The sequence below is a fragment of the Hemiscyllium ocellatum genome, chromosome 11 (assembly GCF_020745735.1).
Source record: "Hemiscyllium ocellatum isolate sHemOce1 chromosome 11, sHemOce1.pat.X.cur, whole genome shotgun sequence".
Taxonomy (NCBI): Eukaryota; Metazoa; Chordata; class Chondrichthyes; order Orectolobiformes; family Hemiscylliidae; genus Hemiscyllium; species Hemiscyllium ocellatum.
Genome location: NC_083411.1, coordinates 66,813,611 through 66,830,618, shown reverse-complemented (window position 1 = coordinate 66,830,618; position 17,008 = coordinate 66,813,611). Strand labels below are relative to the sequence as shown.

General features: G+C 49.3%; 1 protein-coding gene across 1 annotated transcript in view; it reads left to right on the top strand.

The window, feature by feature from the left end:
• Positions 1–12,107: 12,107 nt before the first annotated feature.
• The window catches only part of LOC132820052 (sodium- and chloride-dependent neutral and basic amino acid transporter B(0+)-like), a 43,547-nt gene continuing 38,646 nt past the window's right edge, over positions 12,108–17,008 (top strand). The window contains exons 1-2 of the mRNA XM_060831970.1: positions 12,108–12,167; positions 13,428–13,460. Coding sequence (XP_060687953.1) covers positions 12,108–12,167; positions 13,428–13,460 — 93 coding nt within the window. The remainder of the gene's footprint in view (positions 12,168–13,427; positions 13,461–17,008) is intronic.

Sequence of the window (17,008 nt, the reverse complement as noted above, 5' to 3'; positions counted from 1 at the left end):
AGGCTGCAATGTCGGTGGGGGTGGAAGTGACGTCATTGTTTGCTGTGGCGGTTGCTGCCGCAGGCGCTGCAGTGGCCGCGTGGTTAATGGCGTCTGAGTGATTTCGGAGGCCGATGGAAGATTCTGGAACAGTTGAGGAACCCAGAGTGTGGGGGTAAGTACATGAAAGTTTTTGGTACTTACTGTCTTTAATTTCCGATTTGGCTAGGAAGAACTGTTTGTTTAGTGTACGGATTTTCTGTGGATGAAGAACAGTAGAGGTCCTTTGCAAGTCTGTGAGAGTGTTATCCTGAGCTGGGTAGGGCTAATTGCAGGGAATGTAGGTTGCGGCACATGGCTGCAAGTGTGGAGCGGAGGATCTGGCGGGAGGTCTGTTGCTGGAGGCTTCGGATTTGTTGTAGGTACTGGTTGTCCTGGTTGGGTCCAAATTTTGTTAGTCTGAACGTAGTCCGGAGTCCTTGCGGGGTCAGTTGGTTCTGTAGGTAGGTGCTGAGGAAGGAGATGTGGCTGTGGTAGCGAGTCTGTTTGAGAACGTGGCTGAAAAGCTTCTGGGCAGAGGAGATGACCAGGGGTGCAGTGAGAGAGAGACTCACTGAAATCCTTGTAGAGGGTGGAAGAGAGCTTCTTCAAGGAAGGAATCTTTGCAAGAGGATTCACAGTAGGTTAAAATCTTCTAGGAGAAAGTGAGGACTGCAGATGCTGGAGATCAGAGTTGAAAATGTGTGGCTGAAAAAGCGCAGCAGGTCAAGCAGCATCCAAGGAGCAGGAGAATCGACATTTCGGGCATGAGTCCTTCTTCAGGAAAAGATAGTTTGCTTCTGTCTATTATATAGGATACAAAAAGCATCTTGGCAATACATTTACACCAGGAAGTTGAAGGAAGACGGAAACACAGTGAGATTGTGATCAATAGGGAAGCAATTGAGCAAATTGATAGAGGTGATGACTGACAAGTCTTGGAGACTTGGTAGAGTGTGTCCTAGGTTTTTAAAAGAGAAAGTAATGTGGTAGTTGGTGAGTTAGTGCTAATTTTCCAAAGTGCATAAGATTCTGCAGAGGGTCCCCCAGACTGAAAGTACTAAATATAAATTATTTAAGAATAAAGGGAGACAAAAAACAGGAAACTATAGGCAGTTAGCATGATATCTGTCACAAGGAGATGGAACTGATCATTAAGGAGATTAAAACTGGGTACTTGGAAAAACTCAAAGAAATCTGGAAGTGTCACCTTTTACAAAAGGAAAATTGAGTGTAACCAATTTATTGGAAATGTTTAAATAAGTAACGTACTTTGGATAAAGTGCCACCCGTTGATATGTTGTGTCTGGATTTGCAGAAGGAATTTGACAAATGTCCACATACAAGATTATTATTTAAAGTAAGAGCTCATGTGTCTTACTGCAAGGCAAATGCATGGAGTGAACAGATTGAGAGGGGTGTGTAACAAATCTGTATCACCATGAAGCACAATGAGAGAGGTGTGCGAGAAGTCAGTATCTGTGATGCAGTAGTTTTGTCGAGATTTATCCTGAACAACTCTGTGAGGCAGGGTTGTGCTCTATGGTCTGGCCTTCGGGATGTACACCAAAATAAAACATTGACTGCACCTGGAGGACTATCAACTTGACGAAGGATGCTCTTTGGTCTGTCCGAGACTTGCTAATCTTCCAGAACAAGGAATTGACGTTGACTAAGAGTTACAGACTGGCACAGTCCAAGGACCAGGACTATGTGCTGAGGGATCCACTACATCTTGGGCCTTATGCTGCCAAAGCGAAGTAGTGAAAGGCTTCAGTCTGAAGTCTTTCTGTGGAAATCAAATTGAGGTCCGTTCAGGTATTGGACCTTCCTGGTGCCTCAAATACGTGCAAATCTAGTTTTGTTCACATAAGAGTTGCCTTTAGTTTGTTTGGATAGAAAGTGAGGACTGCAGATGCTGGAGATCAGCGCTGAAAATGTGTTGCTGGAAAAGCGCAGCAGGTCAGACAGCATCCAATGAGCAGGAGAAACGATGTTTCGGGCATGAGCCCTTCTTCAGGAATGAGGAGAGTGTGCCATGCAGGCTAAGATAAAAGGTAGGGAGGAGGGACTTCAGGGAGGGGCGTTGGAAATGCGATAGGTGGAAGAAGGTTAAGGTGAGGGTGATAGGCAGAGTGGGGGTGGGGGCGCAGAGGTCAGGAAGAAGATTGCAGGTTAGGAAGGTGGTGCTGAGTTCGAGGGTTATATAAGTCCATATAGGTGCCAATGACACAGTAAGGACTTGGAAGGACGATCTGCTGAGGGATCATGAACAACTCAAAGCTGAATTAAAATAGCATTACCATAAAGTTAAGAATCTCAGAATTAGATTAGACTAGACTAGACTAACAGTGTGGAAACAGGCCCTTTGGCCCAACAAGTCCACACCGACCCGCCGAAGCGCAACCCACCCATACCCCTACATTTACCCCTTACCTAACACTACGGGCAATTTAGCATGGCCAATTCACCTGACCCGCACATCTTTGGACTGTGGGAGGAAACCGGAGCACCCGGAGGAAACCCACGCAGACACGGGGAGAACGTGCAAACTCCACACAGTCAGTCGCCTGAGTCGGGAATTGAACCCGGGTCTCAGGCGCTGTGAGGCAGCAGTGCTAACCACTGTGCCACCGTGCCGCCCACTAATTACTACCTGAGTACAAATTAGCATAAGGCAATTCAGATTGGCAAAGTAAATATGTTGCACAAAAATTTGTATGAAAGAAATGGGTATCAATTTATGGGGCATTGGCACTAGTTCTAAACGAGAGAGCTGTTCAGTTGGGATGGCCTTCGATTAAAACATGCTGGCATCAATGTCTTGCAACTCAAATAACTTGGGTTAAACACTTAAAGCGGTAGATTTTGGAAATATTGAAAAGTTAAGGCCAATAGGTAGCTGGTTGTTGAAAAGGAGTTGAGGCTTGGGGGAGATGAGCATGATCTTGGAGAATAGTTGTGCAAAAGTAATGTCCAGATAACTTACTGCTGCTCCTATTGCTTATGTTCCTATAATGGAGGAGTAATTTGGCATGGATTGAAGAGTGGCTGGCTATCAAAAAATAGGCACGATGCATAAATGGGTCTTATTCAGATTAGCAGGATCTGATGCGTTTTATGCTGGTTTCCAACTTTTTGTAATTTATGTGAGTTGACGAAATCAAAGGCACACTGGCAAGATTTGCAGATGGGAAAACAGAGTTGAGAAAGTACATTGTGAAAATGACACTATAAAGGTACAAATTAACTCTACGTTGAATCAGCTGGCAAAGGTCTGGCAGATGGAGTATAGTGTGGATGAAATAAATCAAATATAGCTCTTTATTTCACTTCTCCAGAGGCTGTTTGCCTTGTCCCAGAATATGGGTCAAATAAGCCACTTTTATGCTGGCAATTTTATTTTAAGCTAAACATATAACCAAACTGGCACTTCCTAACTAATTGGAAAGTTTAGTCAAATGATGTAAACGCTCATCTGTAGTTTGGCTAAACACAACCAAGAGACAAACGTAAAGCACATGGCTACATTATCCCTGATTAACTTAATTAATTAGTTGTTGGAAATGTTGCTCGTGTAACTGGAGCAGAGAGTCTCCATTAAAGTGCAGCAGAGAGTCTCCATTAAAGTGCAGCAGAGTGTGTCCATTAAAGTGGAGCAGACAGTCTGAGCGTAACTGGAGCAGAGAGTCTCAGTGTAACTGGAACAGACGGTCTCAGTATAACAGGAGCAGAGGGTCTCAGTGTAAGTGGAGCAGAGAGTCACCATTAAACTGGACCAGAGAGTCTCCATTAAAGTATAGAATACAGTCTCACTGTAACCAGAGCAGTGAGTCACCATTAAACTGGAGCAGAGAGTTTCAGTGTAACTGGAGCAGATGATCTCAGCGTAACTGGAGCAGAGGGGGTCAGTGTAACTGAAGCAGACGGTCTCAGTGTAACTTGAGCAGAAGGGTCCCTGTCTAACTGAAGCAGAGGGTCTCAGTGACACTGGAACAAAGGGTCTTGGTGTAACTGGAGCAGAGGGTCTCAGTGTAACTGGAGCAGAGGAGTGTAACTGGAGCAGAGTATCTCAGTGTAAATGAAGCAGACGGTCTTAGTGTAACTGGAGCAGGTGGTCTCAGTGTAACTGGAGAACGGTGTCCCAGTGTAAGTGGAGCAGAGAGTACCAGTGTAACTGGAGCAGAGAGTTTCAATGTAACTGGAGCAGAGGGACTCTGTAACTAGAGCAGACGGTCTCAGTGTAACTGGAGCGGACGGTCTCAGTGTAACTGGAGCACAGGGTCCCAGTGTAAGTGGAGCAGGGAGTCCCAGTGTAAATGGAGCAGATGGTCTCAGTGTAACTGGAGCAGAGAGTCTCAATGTAATTGGAGCAGAGAGTCTCAATTAACTGGAGCAAATGCACTCAGTGCAACTGGAGCGGAGGGCCAGAGTAACTGGAGGAGAAGGTCTCAGTGTAACTGGAGCACAGGGTCTCGGTGTAACTGAAACTGACAGTCTTAGTGTAACTAGATCAGAGGGTCTCAGTGTAACTGGAACAGAAGGGTCTCAGTGTAATTCGAGCAGAAGGGTCCCAGTGTAACTGAGGCAGAGGGTCTCAGTGACACTGGAGCAAAGGGTCTCAGTGTACCTGGAGCAGAGGGTCCCAGTGTAACTGGAGCAGAAGGGTCTCAGTGTAACTGGAGCAGAGGGTCTCGATGTAACTGGAGCAGAGTGTCTCAGTGAAACTGGAGCAGAGTGTCTCAGTGTAACTGGAGCAGACGGTCCCTGTGTAACTGGAGAAGAGCGTCTCAGTGTAACTGGAGCAGAGTGTCTCAGTGTAACTGTAACTGACAGTCTCAGTGTAACTGGAGCAGAGGGTGTCAATGTTACTGGAGCAGTGAGTCTCAGTGTAGCTGGACCAGAAAGGTCTCAGCGTAACTGGAGCAGAAGATCTCAGTGTAACTAGAGCAGAGGGTCTCAGTGTAACTGGAGCAGAGGGTCTCAGTGTAACTGGAGCAGAAGGTCTCAGTGTAACTGGACAAGAGTGTCTTGCTGTAACTGGAACAGAGAGTCTCAGATGTAACTGGAGCAGTCATTCTCAGTGTAACTGGAGCAGAGGGTCTCAGTGTAGCTGGAGCAGAGGGTCTCAGTGTAACTGGAAATGACAGTCTTAATGTAACTGGAGCAGAGGGTCTCAGTCTTACTGAAACAGAGAGTCTCTGTGTAACTGAAGCAGAGGATCTCAGTGTAGCTGGAGCAGATAGTCTCAGTGTAGCTGGAGTAGAGGGGCTCCGCCTAACTGGAGCAGACGAACTCATTGTAACTGGAGCAGAGTGTCTCAGTGTAACTGCAGCAGAGGGTCTCAGTGTAACTGGAGCAGAGGGTCTTGGTGTAACTGTAACTGACAGTCTTAGTGTAACTGGAACAGAGGGTCTCAGTGTTACTGGAGCAGAGAGTCTCAGTATAACTGGAGCAGAGGGTCCCAGTGTAGCTGGTCCAGAGGATCTCAGCGTAACTGGAGCAGACGATCTCAGTGTAACTGGAGCAGATGGTCTCAGTGTAACTGGAGCAGACGATCTCAGCGTAACTGGAGCAGATGGTCTCAGTGTAACTGGAGCAGAGGGTCTCAGTGTAACTGGAGCAGAGAGTCTCAGTATAACTGGAACAGAAGGGTCTCAGTGTAACTGGAGCACAGGGTCTCAGTGTAACTGGATCAGAGAGTCTCAGTGTAACTGGAACAGAAGGGTCTCAGTGTAACTCGAGCAGAAGGGTCTCAGTGTAACTGAAGCAGAGGGTCTCAGTGACACCGGAGCAAGGGGTCTCAGTGTACCTGGAGCACAGGGTCTCAGTGTAACTGGATCAGACAGTATCAGTGTAACTGGAACAGAAGGGTCTCAGTATAACTCGAGCAGAAGGGTCTCCGTGACACTGGAGCAAAGGTTCTCAGTGTACCTGGAGCAGAGGGTCCCAGTGTAACTGGAGCAGAGGGTCTCAGTGTAACTGGAGCAGAGGGTCTCAGTGAAACAGGAGGAAAGGGTCTCAATGTAACTGGAGCAGACGGTCCCGGTGTAACTGGAGCAGAGGGTCTCAATGTAACTGGAGGAGAGGGTCCCAGTGTAAGTCGAGCAGAGAGTCTCAGTGTAACTGGAGCAGATGGTCCCTCTGTAACTGGAGAAGAGTGTCTCAGTGTAACTGGAGCAGAGTATCTCGGTGTAACTGTAACTGACAGTCTCAGTGTAATTGGAGCAGAGGGTCTCAAATGTTACTGGAGCAGAGAGTCTCAGTGTAGCTGGACCAGAAAGGTCTCAGCGTAACTGGAGCACACGATCTCAGTGTAACAGGAGAAGAGCGTCTCAGTGTAACTGGAGCAGAGTGTGTCTGTGTAACTGTAACTGACAGTCTCAGTGTAACTAGAGCCGAGGGTCTCAATGTTACTGGAGCAGAGAGTCTCAGTGTAACTGGAGCAGAGGGTCTCAGTGCAACTGGAGCAGATGGTCCCTGTGTAACTGGAGAAGAGTGTCTCAGTGTAACTGAAGCAGAGGGTCTCGGTGTAACTGTAACTGACAGTCTCAGTGTAACTGGAGCAGAGGGTCTCAGTGTAGCTGGACCAGAAAGGTCTCAGCGTAACTGGAGCAGACGTTGTCAGTGTAACTGGAGCAGAGGGTCTCAGTGTAACTGGACAACAATGTCTTGGTGTAACTGGACAAGACTGGCTTGGTGTAACTGGGACAGAGAGTTCAGATGTAACTGGAGCTGATGGTCTCAGTGTAACTCGAGCAGAAGGGTCCCGGAGTAACTGAAGCAGAGGATCTCAGTGTAGCTGGAGTAGAGGGGCTCCGCATAACTCGAGCAGACGATCTCATTGTAACTGGAGCAGAGTGTCTCAGTGTAACTGGAGCAGAGGATCTCGGTGTAACTGTAACTGACAGTCTTAGTGTAACTGGAGCAGAGGGTCTCAGTGTAACTGGAGCAGAGGGTCTCGGTGTAACTGTAACTGACAGTCTTAGTGTAACTGGAGCAGAGGGTCTCAGTGTTACGGGAGCAGAGTGTCTCAGTGTAACTGGAGCAGAGGGTCTCGGTATAACTCGAGCAGAAGGGTCCCAGTGTAACTGAGGCAGAGGGTCTCAGTGACACTGGAACAAAGGGTCTCAGTGTACCTGGAGCAGAGGTTCTCAGTGTAACTGGAGCAGATGGTCTCAGTGTAACTGGAGCACAGGGTCTCAGTGTAACTGGGTCAGAGAGTCTCAGTGTAACTGGTACAGAAGGGTCTCAGAATAACTCGAGCAGAAGGGTCCCAGTGTAACTGAGGCAGAGGGTCTCAGTGACACTGGAGCAAAGGGTCTCAGTGTACCTGGAGCAGAGGGTCCCAGTGTAACTGGAGCAGAGGGTCTCGATGTAACTGGAACAGAGGGTCTCAGTGAAACTGGAGCAAAGGGTCTCAGTGTAACTGGAACACACGGTCCCAGTGTAACTGGAGCAGAGAGTCTCAGTATAACTGGAGTAGACGGTCCCAGTGTAACTGGAGAAGAGTGTCTCGGTGTAACTGTAACTGACAATCTCAGTGTAATTGGAGCAGAGGGTCTCAGAGTAACTGGAGCAGAGGGTCTCAGTGTAGCTGGACCAGAAAGGTCTCAGCGTAACTGGAGCAGACGTTGTCAGTGTAACTGGAGCAGAGGGTCTCAGTGTAACTGGACAACAATGTCTTGGTGTAACTGGACAATACTGGCTTGGTGTAACTGGGACAGAGAGTTCAGATGTAACTGGAGCTGATGGTCTCAGTGTAACTCGAGCAGAAGGGTCCCAGAGTAACTGAAGCAGAGGATCTCAGTGTAGCTGGAGTAGAGGGGCTCCGCATAACTCGAGCAGACGATCTCATTGTAACTGGAGCAGAGTGTCTCAGTGTAACTGGAGCAGAGGATCTCGGTGTAACTGTAACTGACAGTCTTAGTGTAATTGGAGCAGAGGGTCTCAGTGTAACTGGAGCAGAGGGTCTCGGTGTAACTGTAACTGACAGTCTTAGTGTAACTGGAGCAGAGGGTCTCAGTGTTACGGGAGCAGAGTGTCTCAGTGTAACTGGAGCAGAGGGTCTCGGTATAACTCGAGCAGAAGGGTCCCAGTGTAACTGAGGCAGAGGGTCTCAGTGACACTGGAACAAAGGGTCTCAGTGTACCTGGAGCAGAGGGTCTCAGTGTAACAGGAGCAGATGGTCTCAGTGTAACTGGAGCACAGGGTCTCAGTGTAACTGGATCAGTGAGTCTCAGTGTAACTGGTACAGAAGGGTCTCAGAATAACTCGAGCAGAAGGGTCCCAGTGTAACTGATGCAGAGGGTCTCAGTGACACTGGAGCAAAGGGTCTCGGTGTAACTGGAGCAGAGGGTCTCGATGTAACTGGAGCAGAGGGTCTCAGTGAAATGGGAGCAAAGGGTCTCAATGTAACTGGAGCAGACGGTCCCTGAGTAACTGGAGCAGAGGGTCTCAGTGTAACTGGAGCAGAGGGTCTCGGTGTAACTGTAACTGACAGTCTCAGTGTAACTGGAGCAGATGGTCTCAGTGTAACTGGAGCACAGGGTCTCAGTGTAACTGGATCAGTGAGTCTCAGTGTAACTGGTACAGAAGGGTCTCAGAATAACTCGAGCAGAAGGGTCCCAGTGTAACTGATGCAGAGGGTCTCAGTGACACTGGAGCAAAGGGTCTCGGTGTAACTGGAGCAGAGGGTCTCGATGTAACTGGAGCAGAGGGTCTCAGTGAAATGGGAGCAAAGGGTCTCAATGTAACTGGAGCAGACGGTCCCTGTGTAACTGGAGCAGAGGGTCTCAGTGTAACTGGAGCAGAGGGTCTCGGTGTAACTGTAACTGACAGTCTCAGTGTAACTGGAGCAGAGGGTCTCAATGTTACTGGAGCAGAGAGTCTCAGTGTAGCTGGACCAGAAAGGTCTCAGCGTAACTGGAGCAGACGATCTCAGTGTAACTGGAGCAGAGGGTCTCAGTGTAACTGGACAACAGTGTCTTGGTGTAACTGGACAAGACTGTCTTGGTGTAACTGGGACAGAGAGTTCAGATGTAACTGGAGCTGATGGTCTCAGTGTAACTAGAGCAGAAGGGTCCCAGTATAACTGAAGCAGAGGGTCTCAGTGACACTGGAGCAAAGGATTTTAGTGTAACTGGAGCAGAGGATCTCAGTGTTACGGGAGCAGAGTATCTCAGTGTAACTCGAGCAGAGGGTCTCGGTATAACTCGAGCAGAAGGGTCCCAGTGTAACTGAGGCAGAGGGTCTCAGTGACACTGGAACAAAGGGTCTCAGTGTAACTGGAGCAGGGGGTCCCAGTGTAACTGAAGCAGAGGATCTCAGTGTAGCTGGAGTAGAGGGGCTCCGCATAACTCGAGCAGACGATCTCATTGTAACTGGAGCAGAGTGTCTCAGTGTAACTGGAGCACAGGATCTCGGTGTAACTGTAACTGACAGTCTTAGTGTAACTGGAGCAGAGGGTCTCAGTGTTACGGGAGCAGAGTGTCTCAGTGTAACTGGAGCAGAGGGTCTCGGTATAACTCGAGCAGAAGGGTCCCAGTGTAACTGAGGCAGAGGGTCTCAGTGACACTGGAACAAAGGGTCTCAGTGCACCTGGAGCACAGGGTCTCAGTGTAACTGGATCAGAGAGTCTCAGTGTAACTGGAACAGAAGGGTCTCAGTGTAACTCGAGCAGAAGGGTCTCAGTGTAACTGAAGCAGAGGGTCTCAGTGACACTGGAGCAAGGGGTCTCAGTGTACCTGGAGCACAGGGTCTCAGTGTAACTGGATCAGACAGTATCAGTGTAACTGGAACAGAAGGGTCTCAGTATAACTCGAGCAGAAGGGTCTCCGTGACACTGGAGCAAAGGTTCTCAGTGTACCTGGAGCAGAGGGTCCCAGTGTAACTGGAGCAGAGGGTCTCAGTGTAACTGGAGCAGAGGGTCTCAGTGAAACAGGAGGAAAGGGTCTCAATGTAACTGGAGCAGACGGTCCCGGTGTAACTGGAGCAGAGGGTCTCAATGTAACTGGAGGAGAGGGTCCCAGTGTAAGTCGAGCAGAGAGTCTCAGTGTAACTGGAGCAGATGGTCCCTCTGTAACTGGAGAAGAGTGTCTCAGTGTACCTGGAGCAGAGGGTCCCAGCGTAACTGGAGCAGAGGGTCTCGATGTAACTGGAGCAGAGGGTCTCAGTGAAACTGGAGCAAAGGGTCTCAGTGTAACTGGAACAGACGGTCCCAGTGTAAGTCGAGCAGAGAGTCTCAGTATAACTGGAGTAGACGGTCCCAGTGTAACTGGAGAAGAGTTTCTCGGTGTAACTGTAACTGACAATCTCAGTGTAATTGGAGCAGAGGGTCTCAGAGTAACTGGAGCAGAGGGTCTCAGTGTAACTGGACAAGAGTGTCTTGGTGTAACTGGAACAGAGAGTTCAGATGCAACTGGAGCAGATGTTCCCAGTGTAACTCGAGCAGAAGGGTCCCAGTGTAACTGAAGCAGAGGGTCTCAGTGACACTGGAGCAAAGGATTTTAGTGTAACTGGAGCAGAGGGTCCCATTGTAAGTCGAGCAGAGAGTCTCAATGTAACTAGATGGAGGTTCCCAGTGTAACTGGAGCAGAGTGTCTCACTGTAACTGGAGCAGATGTTCCCTGTGTAACTGGAGAAGAGTGTCTCAGTGTAATTGGAGCAGAGGGTCTCGGTGTAACTGTAACTGACAGTCTCAGTGTAACTGGAGCAGAGGGTCTCAGTGTAGCTGGACCAGAAAGGTCTCAGCGTAACTGGAGCAGACGTTGTCAGTGTAACTGGAGCTGAGGGTCTCAGTGTAACTGGACAACAATGTCTTGGTGTAACTGGACAAGACTGGCTTGGTGTAACTGGGACAGAGAGTTCAGATGCAACTGGAGCAGATGTTCCCAGTGTAACTCGAGCAGAAGGGTCCCAGAGTAACTGAAGCAGAGGGTCTCAGTGACGCTGGAGCAAAGGATTTTAGTGTAACTGGAGCTGAGAGTCCCAGTGGAAGTCGAGCAGAGAGTCTCAATGTAACTAGATGGAGGTTCCCAGTGTAACTGGAGCAGAGGGTCTCTGTGTAACAGGAGCAGAGGGCCTCAGTCTTACTGAAAAAAAGAGTCTCAGTGTAACTGGAGCAGGGGGTCCCAGTGTAACTGAAGCAGAGGATCTCAGTGTAGCTGGAGTAGAGGGGCTCCGCATAACTGGAGCAGACGATCTCATTGTAACTGGAGCAGAGTGTCTCAGTGTAACTGGAGCAGAGGGTCTCGATGTAACTGTAACTGACAGTCTTAGTGTAACTGGAGCAGAGGGTCTCAGTGTTACGGGAGCAGAGTGTCTCAGTGTAACTGGAGCAGAGGGTCTCGGTATAACTCGAGCAGAAGGGTCCCAGTGTAACTGAGGCAGAGGGTCTCAGTGACACTGGAACAAAGGGTCTCAGTGTACCTGGAGCAGAGGTTCTCAGTGTAACTGGAGCAGATGGTCTCAGTGTAACTGGAGCACAGGGTCTCAGTGTAACTGGATCAGAGAGTCTCAGTGTAACTGGTACAGAAGGGTCTCAGAATAACTGGATCAGAAGGGTCCCTGTGTAACTGAGGCAGAGGGTCTCAGTGACACTGGAGCAAAAGGTCTCAGTGTACCTGGAGCAGAGGGTCTCGATGTAACTGGAGCAGAGGGTCTCAGTGTAACTGGAGCAGAGGGTCTCGATGTAACTGGAGCAGAGGGTCTCAGTGAAACTGGAGCAAAGGGTCTCAGTGTAACTGGAACAGACGGTCCCTTTGTAACTGGAGCAGAGGGTCTCAGTGTAACTGGAGCAGAGGGTCCCAGTGTAAGTCGAGCAGAGAGTCTCAGTATAACTGGAGCAGACGGTCCCAGTGTAACTGGAGCAGAGTGTCTCGGTGTAACTGTAACTGACAATCTCAGTGTAATTGGAGCAGAGGGTCTCAGAGTAACTGGAGCAGAGGGTCTCAGTGTAACTGGACAAGAGTGTCTTGGTGTAACTGGAACAGAGAGTTCAGATGTAACTGGAGCTGATGGTCTCAGTGTAACTCGAGCAGAAGGGTCCCAGTATAACTGAAGCAGAGGGTCTCAGTGACACCGGAGCAATGGATTTTAGTGTAACTGGAGCTGAGAGTCCCAGTGGAAGTCGAGCAGAGAGTCTCAATGTAACTAGATGGAGGTTCCCAGTGTAACTGGAGCAGAGGGTCTCTGTGTAACTGGAGCAGAGGGTCTCAGTCTTACTGAAAAAAAGAGTCTCAGTGTAACTGGAGCAGGGGGTCTCAGTGTCACTGAAGCAGAGGATCTCAGTGTAGCTGGAGTAGAGGGGCTCCGCATAACTGGAGTAGACGATCTCAATGTAACTGGAGCAGAGTGTCTCAATATAATTGGAGCAGAGGATCTCAGTGTAACTGGAGCAGAGGGTCTCGGTGTAACTGTAACTGACAGTGTTAGTGTAACTGGAGCAGAGGATCTCGGTATAACTCGAGCAGAAGGGTCCCAGTGTAACTGAGGCAGAGGGTCTCAGTGACACTGGTTCAAAGGGTCTCAGTGTACCTGGAGCAGAGGGTCCCAGTGTAACTGGAGCAGAGGGTCTCGATGTAACTGGAGCAGAGGGTCTCAGGGAAACTGGAGCAAAGGGTCTCAGTGTAACTGGAACAGACGGTCCCAGTGTAACTGGAGAAGAGTGTCTCAGTGTAACTGGAGCAGAGGGTCTCAGAGTAACTGGACAAGAGTGTCTTGGTGTAACTGGAACAGAGAGTTCAGATGTAACTGGAGCAGATGTTCCCAGTGTAACTCGAGCAGAAGGGTCCCAGTATAACTGAAGCAGAGGGTCTCAGTGACACTGGGGCAAAGGATTTTAGTGTAACTGGAGCAGAGGGTCCCAGTGTAAGTCGAGCAGAGTGTCTCAATGTAACTGGAGCAGAGGTTCCCAGTGTAACTGGAGCAGAGGATCTCAGTGTAGCTGGAGCAGAGGATCTCAGTGTAATTAGAGCAGAGGGTATCTGTGTAACTGGAGCAGAGGGTTCAGTCTTACTGAAAAAGAGTCTCAGTGTAACTGGAGCAGAGGGTCCCAGTGTAACTGAAGCAGAGGATCTCAGTGTAGCTGGAGTAGAGGGGCTCTGCATAACTGGAGTAGACGATCTCATTGTAACTGGAGCAGAGTGCCTCATTGTAACTGGAGCAGAGTGTCTCAGTGTAACTGGAGCAGAGGGTCTCAGTGTAACTGGAGCAGAGGGTCTCGGTGTAACTGTAACTGACAGTCTTAGTGTAACTGGAGCAGAGGGTCTCAGTGTTACGGGAGCAGAGTGTCTCAGTGTAACTGGAGCAGAGGGTCTCAGTGTTACGGGAGCAGAGTGTCTCAGTGTAACTGGAGCAGAGGGTCTCGGTATAACTCGAGCAGAAGGGTCCCAGTGTAACTGAGGCAGAGAGTCTCAGTGACACTGGAACAAAGGGTCTCAGTGTACCTAGAGCAGAGGGTCTCAGTGTAACAGGAGCAGATGGTCTCAGTGTAACTGGAGCACAGGGTCTCAGTGTAACTGGATCAGAGGGTCTCGATGTAACTGGAGCAGAGGGTCTCAGTGAAACTGGAGCAAAGGGTCTCAGTGTAACTGGAACAGACGGTCCCAGTGTAAGTCGATCAGAGAGTCTCAGTATAACTGGAGTAGACGGTCCCAGTGTAACTGGAGAAGAGTTTCTCGGTGTAACTGTAACTGACAATCTCAGTGTAATTGGAGCAGAGGGTCTCAGTGTAACTGGACAAGAGTGTCTTGGTGTAACTGGAACAGAGAGTTCAGATGCAACTGGAGCAGATGTTCCCAGTGTAACTCGAGCAGAAGGGTCCCAGTGTAACTGAAGCAGAGGGTCTCAGTGACACTGGAGCAAAGGATTTTAGTGTAACTGGAGCAGAGGGTCCCATTGTAAGTCGAGCAGAGAGTCTCAATGTAACTAGATGGAGGTTCCCAGTGTAACTGGAGCAGAGTGTCTCACTGTAACTGGAGCAGATGTTCCCTGTGTAACTGGAGAAGAGTGGCTCAGTGTAATTGGAGCAGAGGGTCTCGGTGTAACTGTAACTGACAGTCTCAGTGTAACTGGAGCAGAGGGTCTCAATGTAGCTGGACCAGAAAGGTCTCAGCGTAACTGGAGCAGACGTTGTCAGTGTAACTGGAGCAGAGGGTCTCAGTGTAACTGGACAACAATGTCTTGGTGTAACTGGACAAGACTGGCTTGGTGTAACTGGGACAGAGAGTTCAGATGCAACTGGAGCAGATGTTCCCAGTGTAACTCGAGCAGAAGGGTCCCAGAGTAACTGAAGCAGAGGGTCTCAGTGACACTGGAGCAAAGGATTTTAGTGTAACTGGAGCAGAGGGTCCCATTGTAAGTCGAGCAGAGAGTCTCAATGTAACTAGATGGAGGTTCCCAGTGTAACTGGAGCAGAGTGTCTCACTGTAACTGGAGCAGATGTTCCCTGTGTAACTGGAGAAGAGTGGCTCAGTGTAATTGGAGCAGAGGGTCTCGGTGTAACTGTAACTGACAGTCTCAGTGTAACTGGAGCAGAGGGTCTCAGTGTAGCTGGACCAGAAAGGTCTCAGCGTAACTGGAGCAGACGTTGTCAGTGTAACTGGAGCTGAGGGTCTCAGTGTAACTGGACAACAATGTCTTGGTGTAACTGGACAAGACTGGCTTGGTGTAACTGGGACAGAGAGTTCAGATGCAACTGGAGCAGATGTTCCCAGTGTAACTCGAGCAGAAGGGTCCCAGAGTAACTGAAGCAGAGGGTCTCAGTGACGCTGGAGCAAAGGATTTTAGTGTAACTGGAGCTGAGAGTCCCAGTGGAAGTCGAGCAGAGAGTCTCAATGTAACTAGATGGAGGTTCCCAGTGTAACTGGAGCAGAGGGTCTCTGTGTAACAGGAGCAGAGGGCCTCAGTCTTACTGAAAAAAAGAGTCTCAGTGTAACTGGAGCAGGGGGTCCCAGTGTAACTGAAGCAGAGGATCTCAGTGTAGCTGGAGTAGAGGGGCTCCGCATAACTGGAGCAGACGATCTCATTGTAACTGGAGCAGAGTGTCTCAGTGTAACTGGAGCAGAGGGTCTCGATGTAACTGTAACTGACAGTCTTAGTGTAACTGGAGCAGAGGGTCTCAGTGTTACGGGAGCAGAGTGTCTCAGTGTAACTGGAGCAGAGGGTCTCGGTATAACTCGAGCAGAAGGGTCCCAGTGTAACTGAGGCAGAGGGTCTCAGTGACACTGGAACAAAGGGTCTCAGTGTACCTGGAGCAGAGGTTCTCAGTGTAACTGGAGCAGATGGTCTCAGTGTAACTGGAGCACAGGGTCTCAGTGTAACTGGATCAGAGAGTCTCAGTGTAACTGGTACAGAAGGGTCTCAGAATAACTGGATCAGAAGGGTCCCTGTGTAACTGAGGCAGAGGGTCTCAGTGACACTGGAGCAAAAGGTCTCAGTGTACCTGGAGCAGAGGGTCTCGATGTAACTGGAGCAGAGGGTCTCAGTGTAACTGGAGCAGAGGGTCTCGATGTAACTGGAGCAGAGGGTCTCAGTGAAACTGGAGCAAAGGGTCTCAGTGTAACTGGAACAGACGGTCCCTTTGTAACTGGAGCAGAGGGTCTCAGTGTAACTGGAGCAGAGGGTCCCAGTGTAAGTCGAGCAGAGAGTCTCAGTATAACTGGAGCAGACGGTCCCAGTGTAACTGGAGCAGAGTGTCTCGGTGTAACTGTAACTGACAATCTCAGTGTAATTGGAGCAGAGGGTCTCAGAGTAACTGGAGCAGAGGGTCTCAGTGTAACTGGACAAGAGTGTCTTGGTGTAACTGGAACAGAGAGTTCAGATGTAACTGGAGCTGATGGTCTCAGTGTAACTCGAGCAGAAGGGTCCCAGTATAACTGAAGCAGAGGGTCTCAGTGACACCGGAGCAATGGATTTTAGTGTAACTGGAGCTGAGAGTCCCAGTGGAAGTCGAGCAGAGAGTCTCAATGTAACTAGATGGAGGTTCCCAGTGTAACTGGAGCAGAGGGTCTCTGTGTAACTGGAGCAGAGGGTCTCAGTCTTACTGAAAAAAAGAGTCTCAGTGTAACTGGAGCAGGGGGTCTCAGTGTCACTGAAGCAGAGGATCTCAGTGTAGCTGGAGTAGAGGGGCTCCGCATAACTGGAGTAGACGATCTCAATGTAACTGGAGCAGAGTGTCTCAATATAATTGGAGCAGAGGATCTCAGTGTAACTGTAACTGACAGTCTTAGTGTAACTGGAGCAGAAGGTCTCAGTGTACCTGGAGCAGAGGGTCTCAGTGTAACTGGAACAGAAGGGTCTCAGTATAACTCGAGCAGAAGAGTCCCAGTGTAACTGAGGCAGTGGGTCTCAGTGACACTGGAGCAAAGGGTCTCAGTGTACCTGGAGCAGAGGGTCTCAGTGTAAGTCGAGCTGAGAGTCTCAGTTTAACTGGAGCAGACGGTCCCTGTGTAACTGGAGCAGAGTGTCTCGGTGTAACTGTAATTGACAGTCTCAGTGTAACTGGAGCAGAGGGTCTAAATGTTACTGGAGCAGAGAGTCTCAGTGTAGCTGGACCAGAAAGGTCTCAGTGTAACTGGAGCAGAGGGTCTCAGTGTAAGTCGAGCTGAGAGTCTCAGTTTAACTGGTGCAGATGATCTCAGTGTAACTGGAGCAGATGGTCTCAGTGTAACTGCAGAAGAGCGTCTCAGTGTAACTGGAGCAGAGTGTCTCAGTGTAACTGTAACTGACAGTCTCAGTGTAACTGGAGCAGAGTGTCTCGGTGTAACTGTAACTGACAATCTCAGTGTAACTGGAGCAGAGGTTCTCAGTGTAACTGGAGCAGAGGGTCTCAGAGTAACTGGAGCAGAGGGTCTCAGATGTAACTGGAGCAGACAGTCTCAGTGTAACAGGAGCAGAGTGTCTCAGTGTAACTCGAGCAGAGGGTCTCAGTGACACTGGAGCAAAGGGTCTCAGTGACACTGGAGCAAAGGGTTTTAGTGTAACTGGT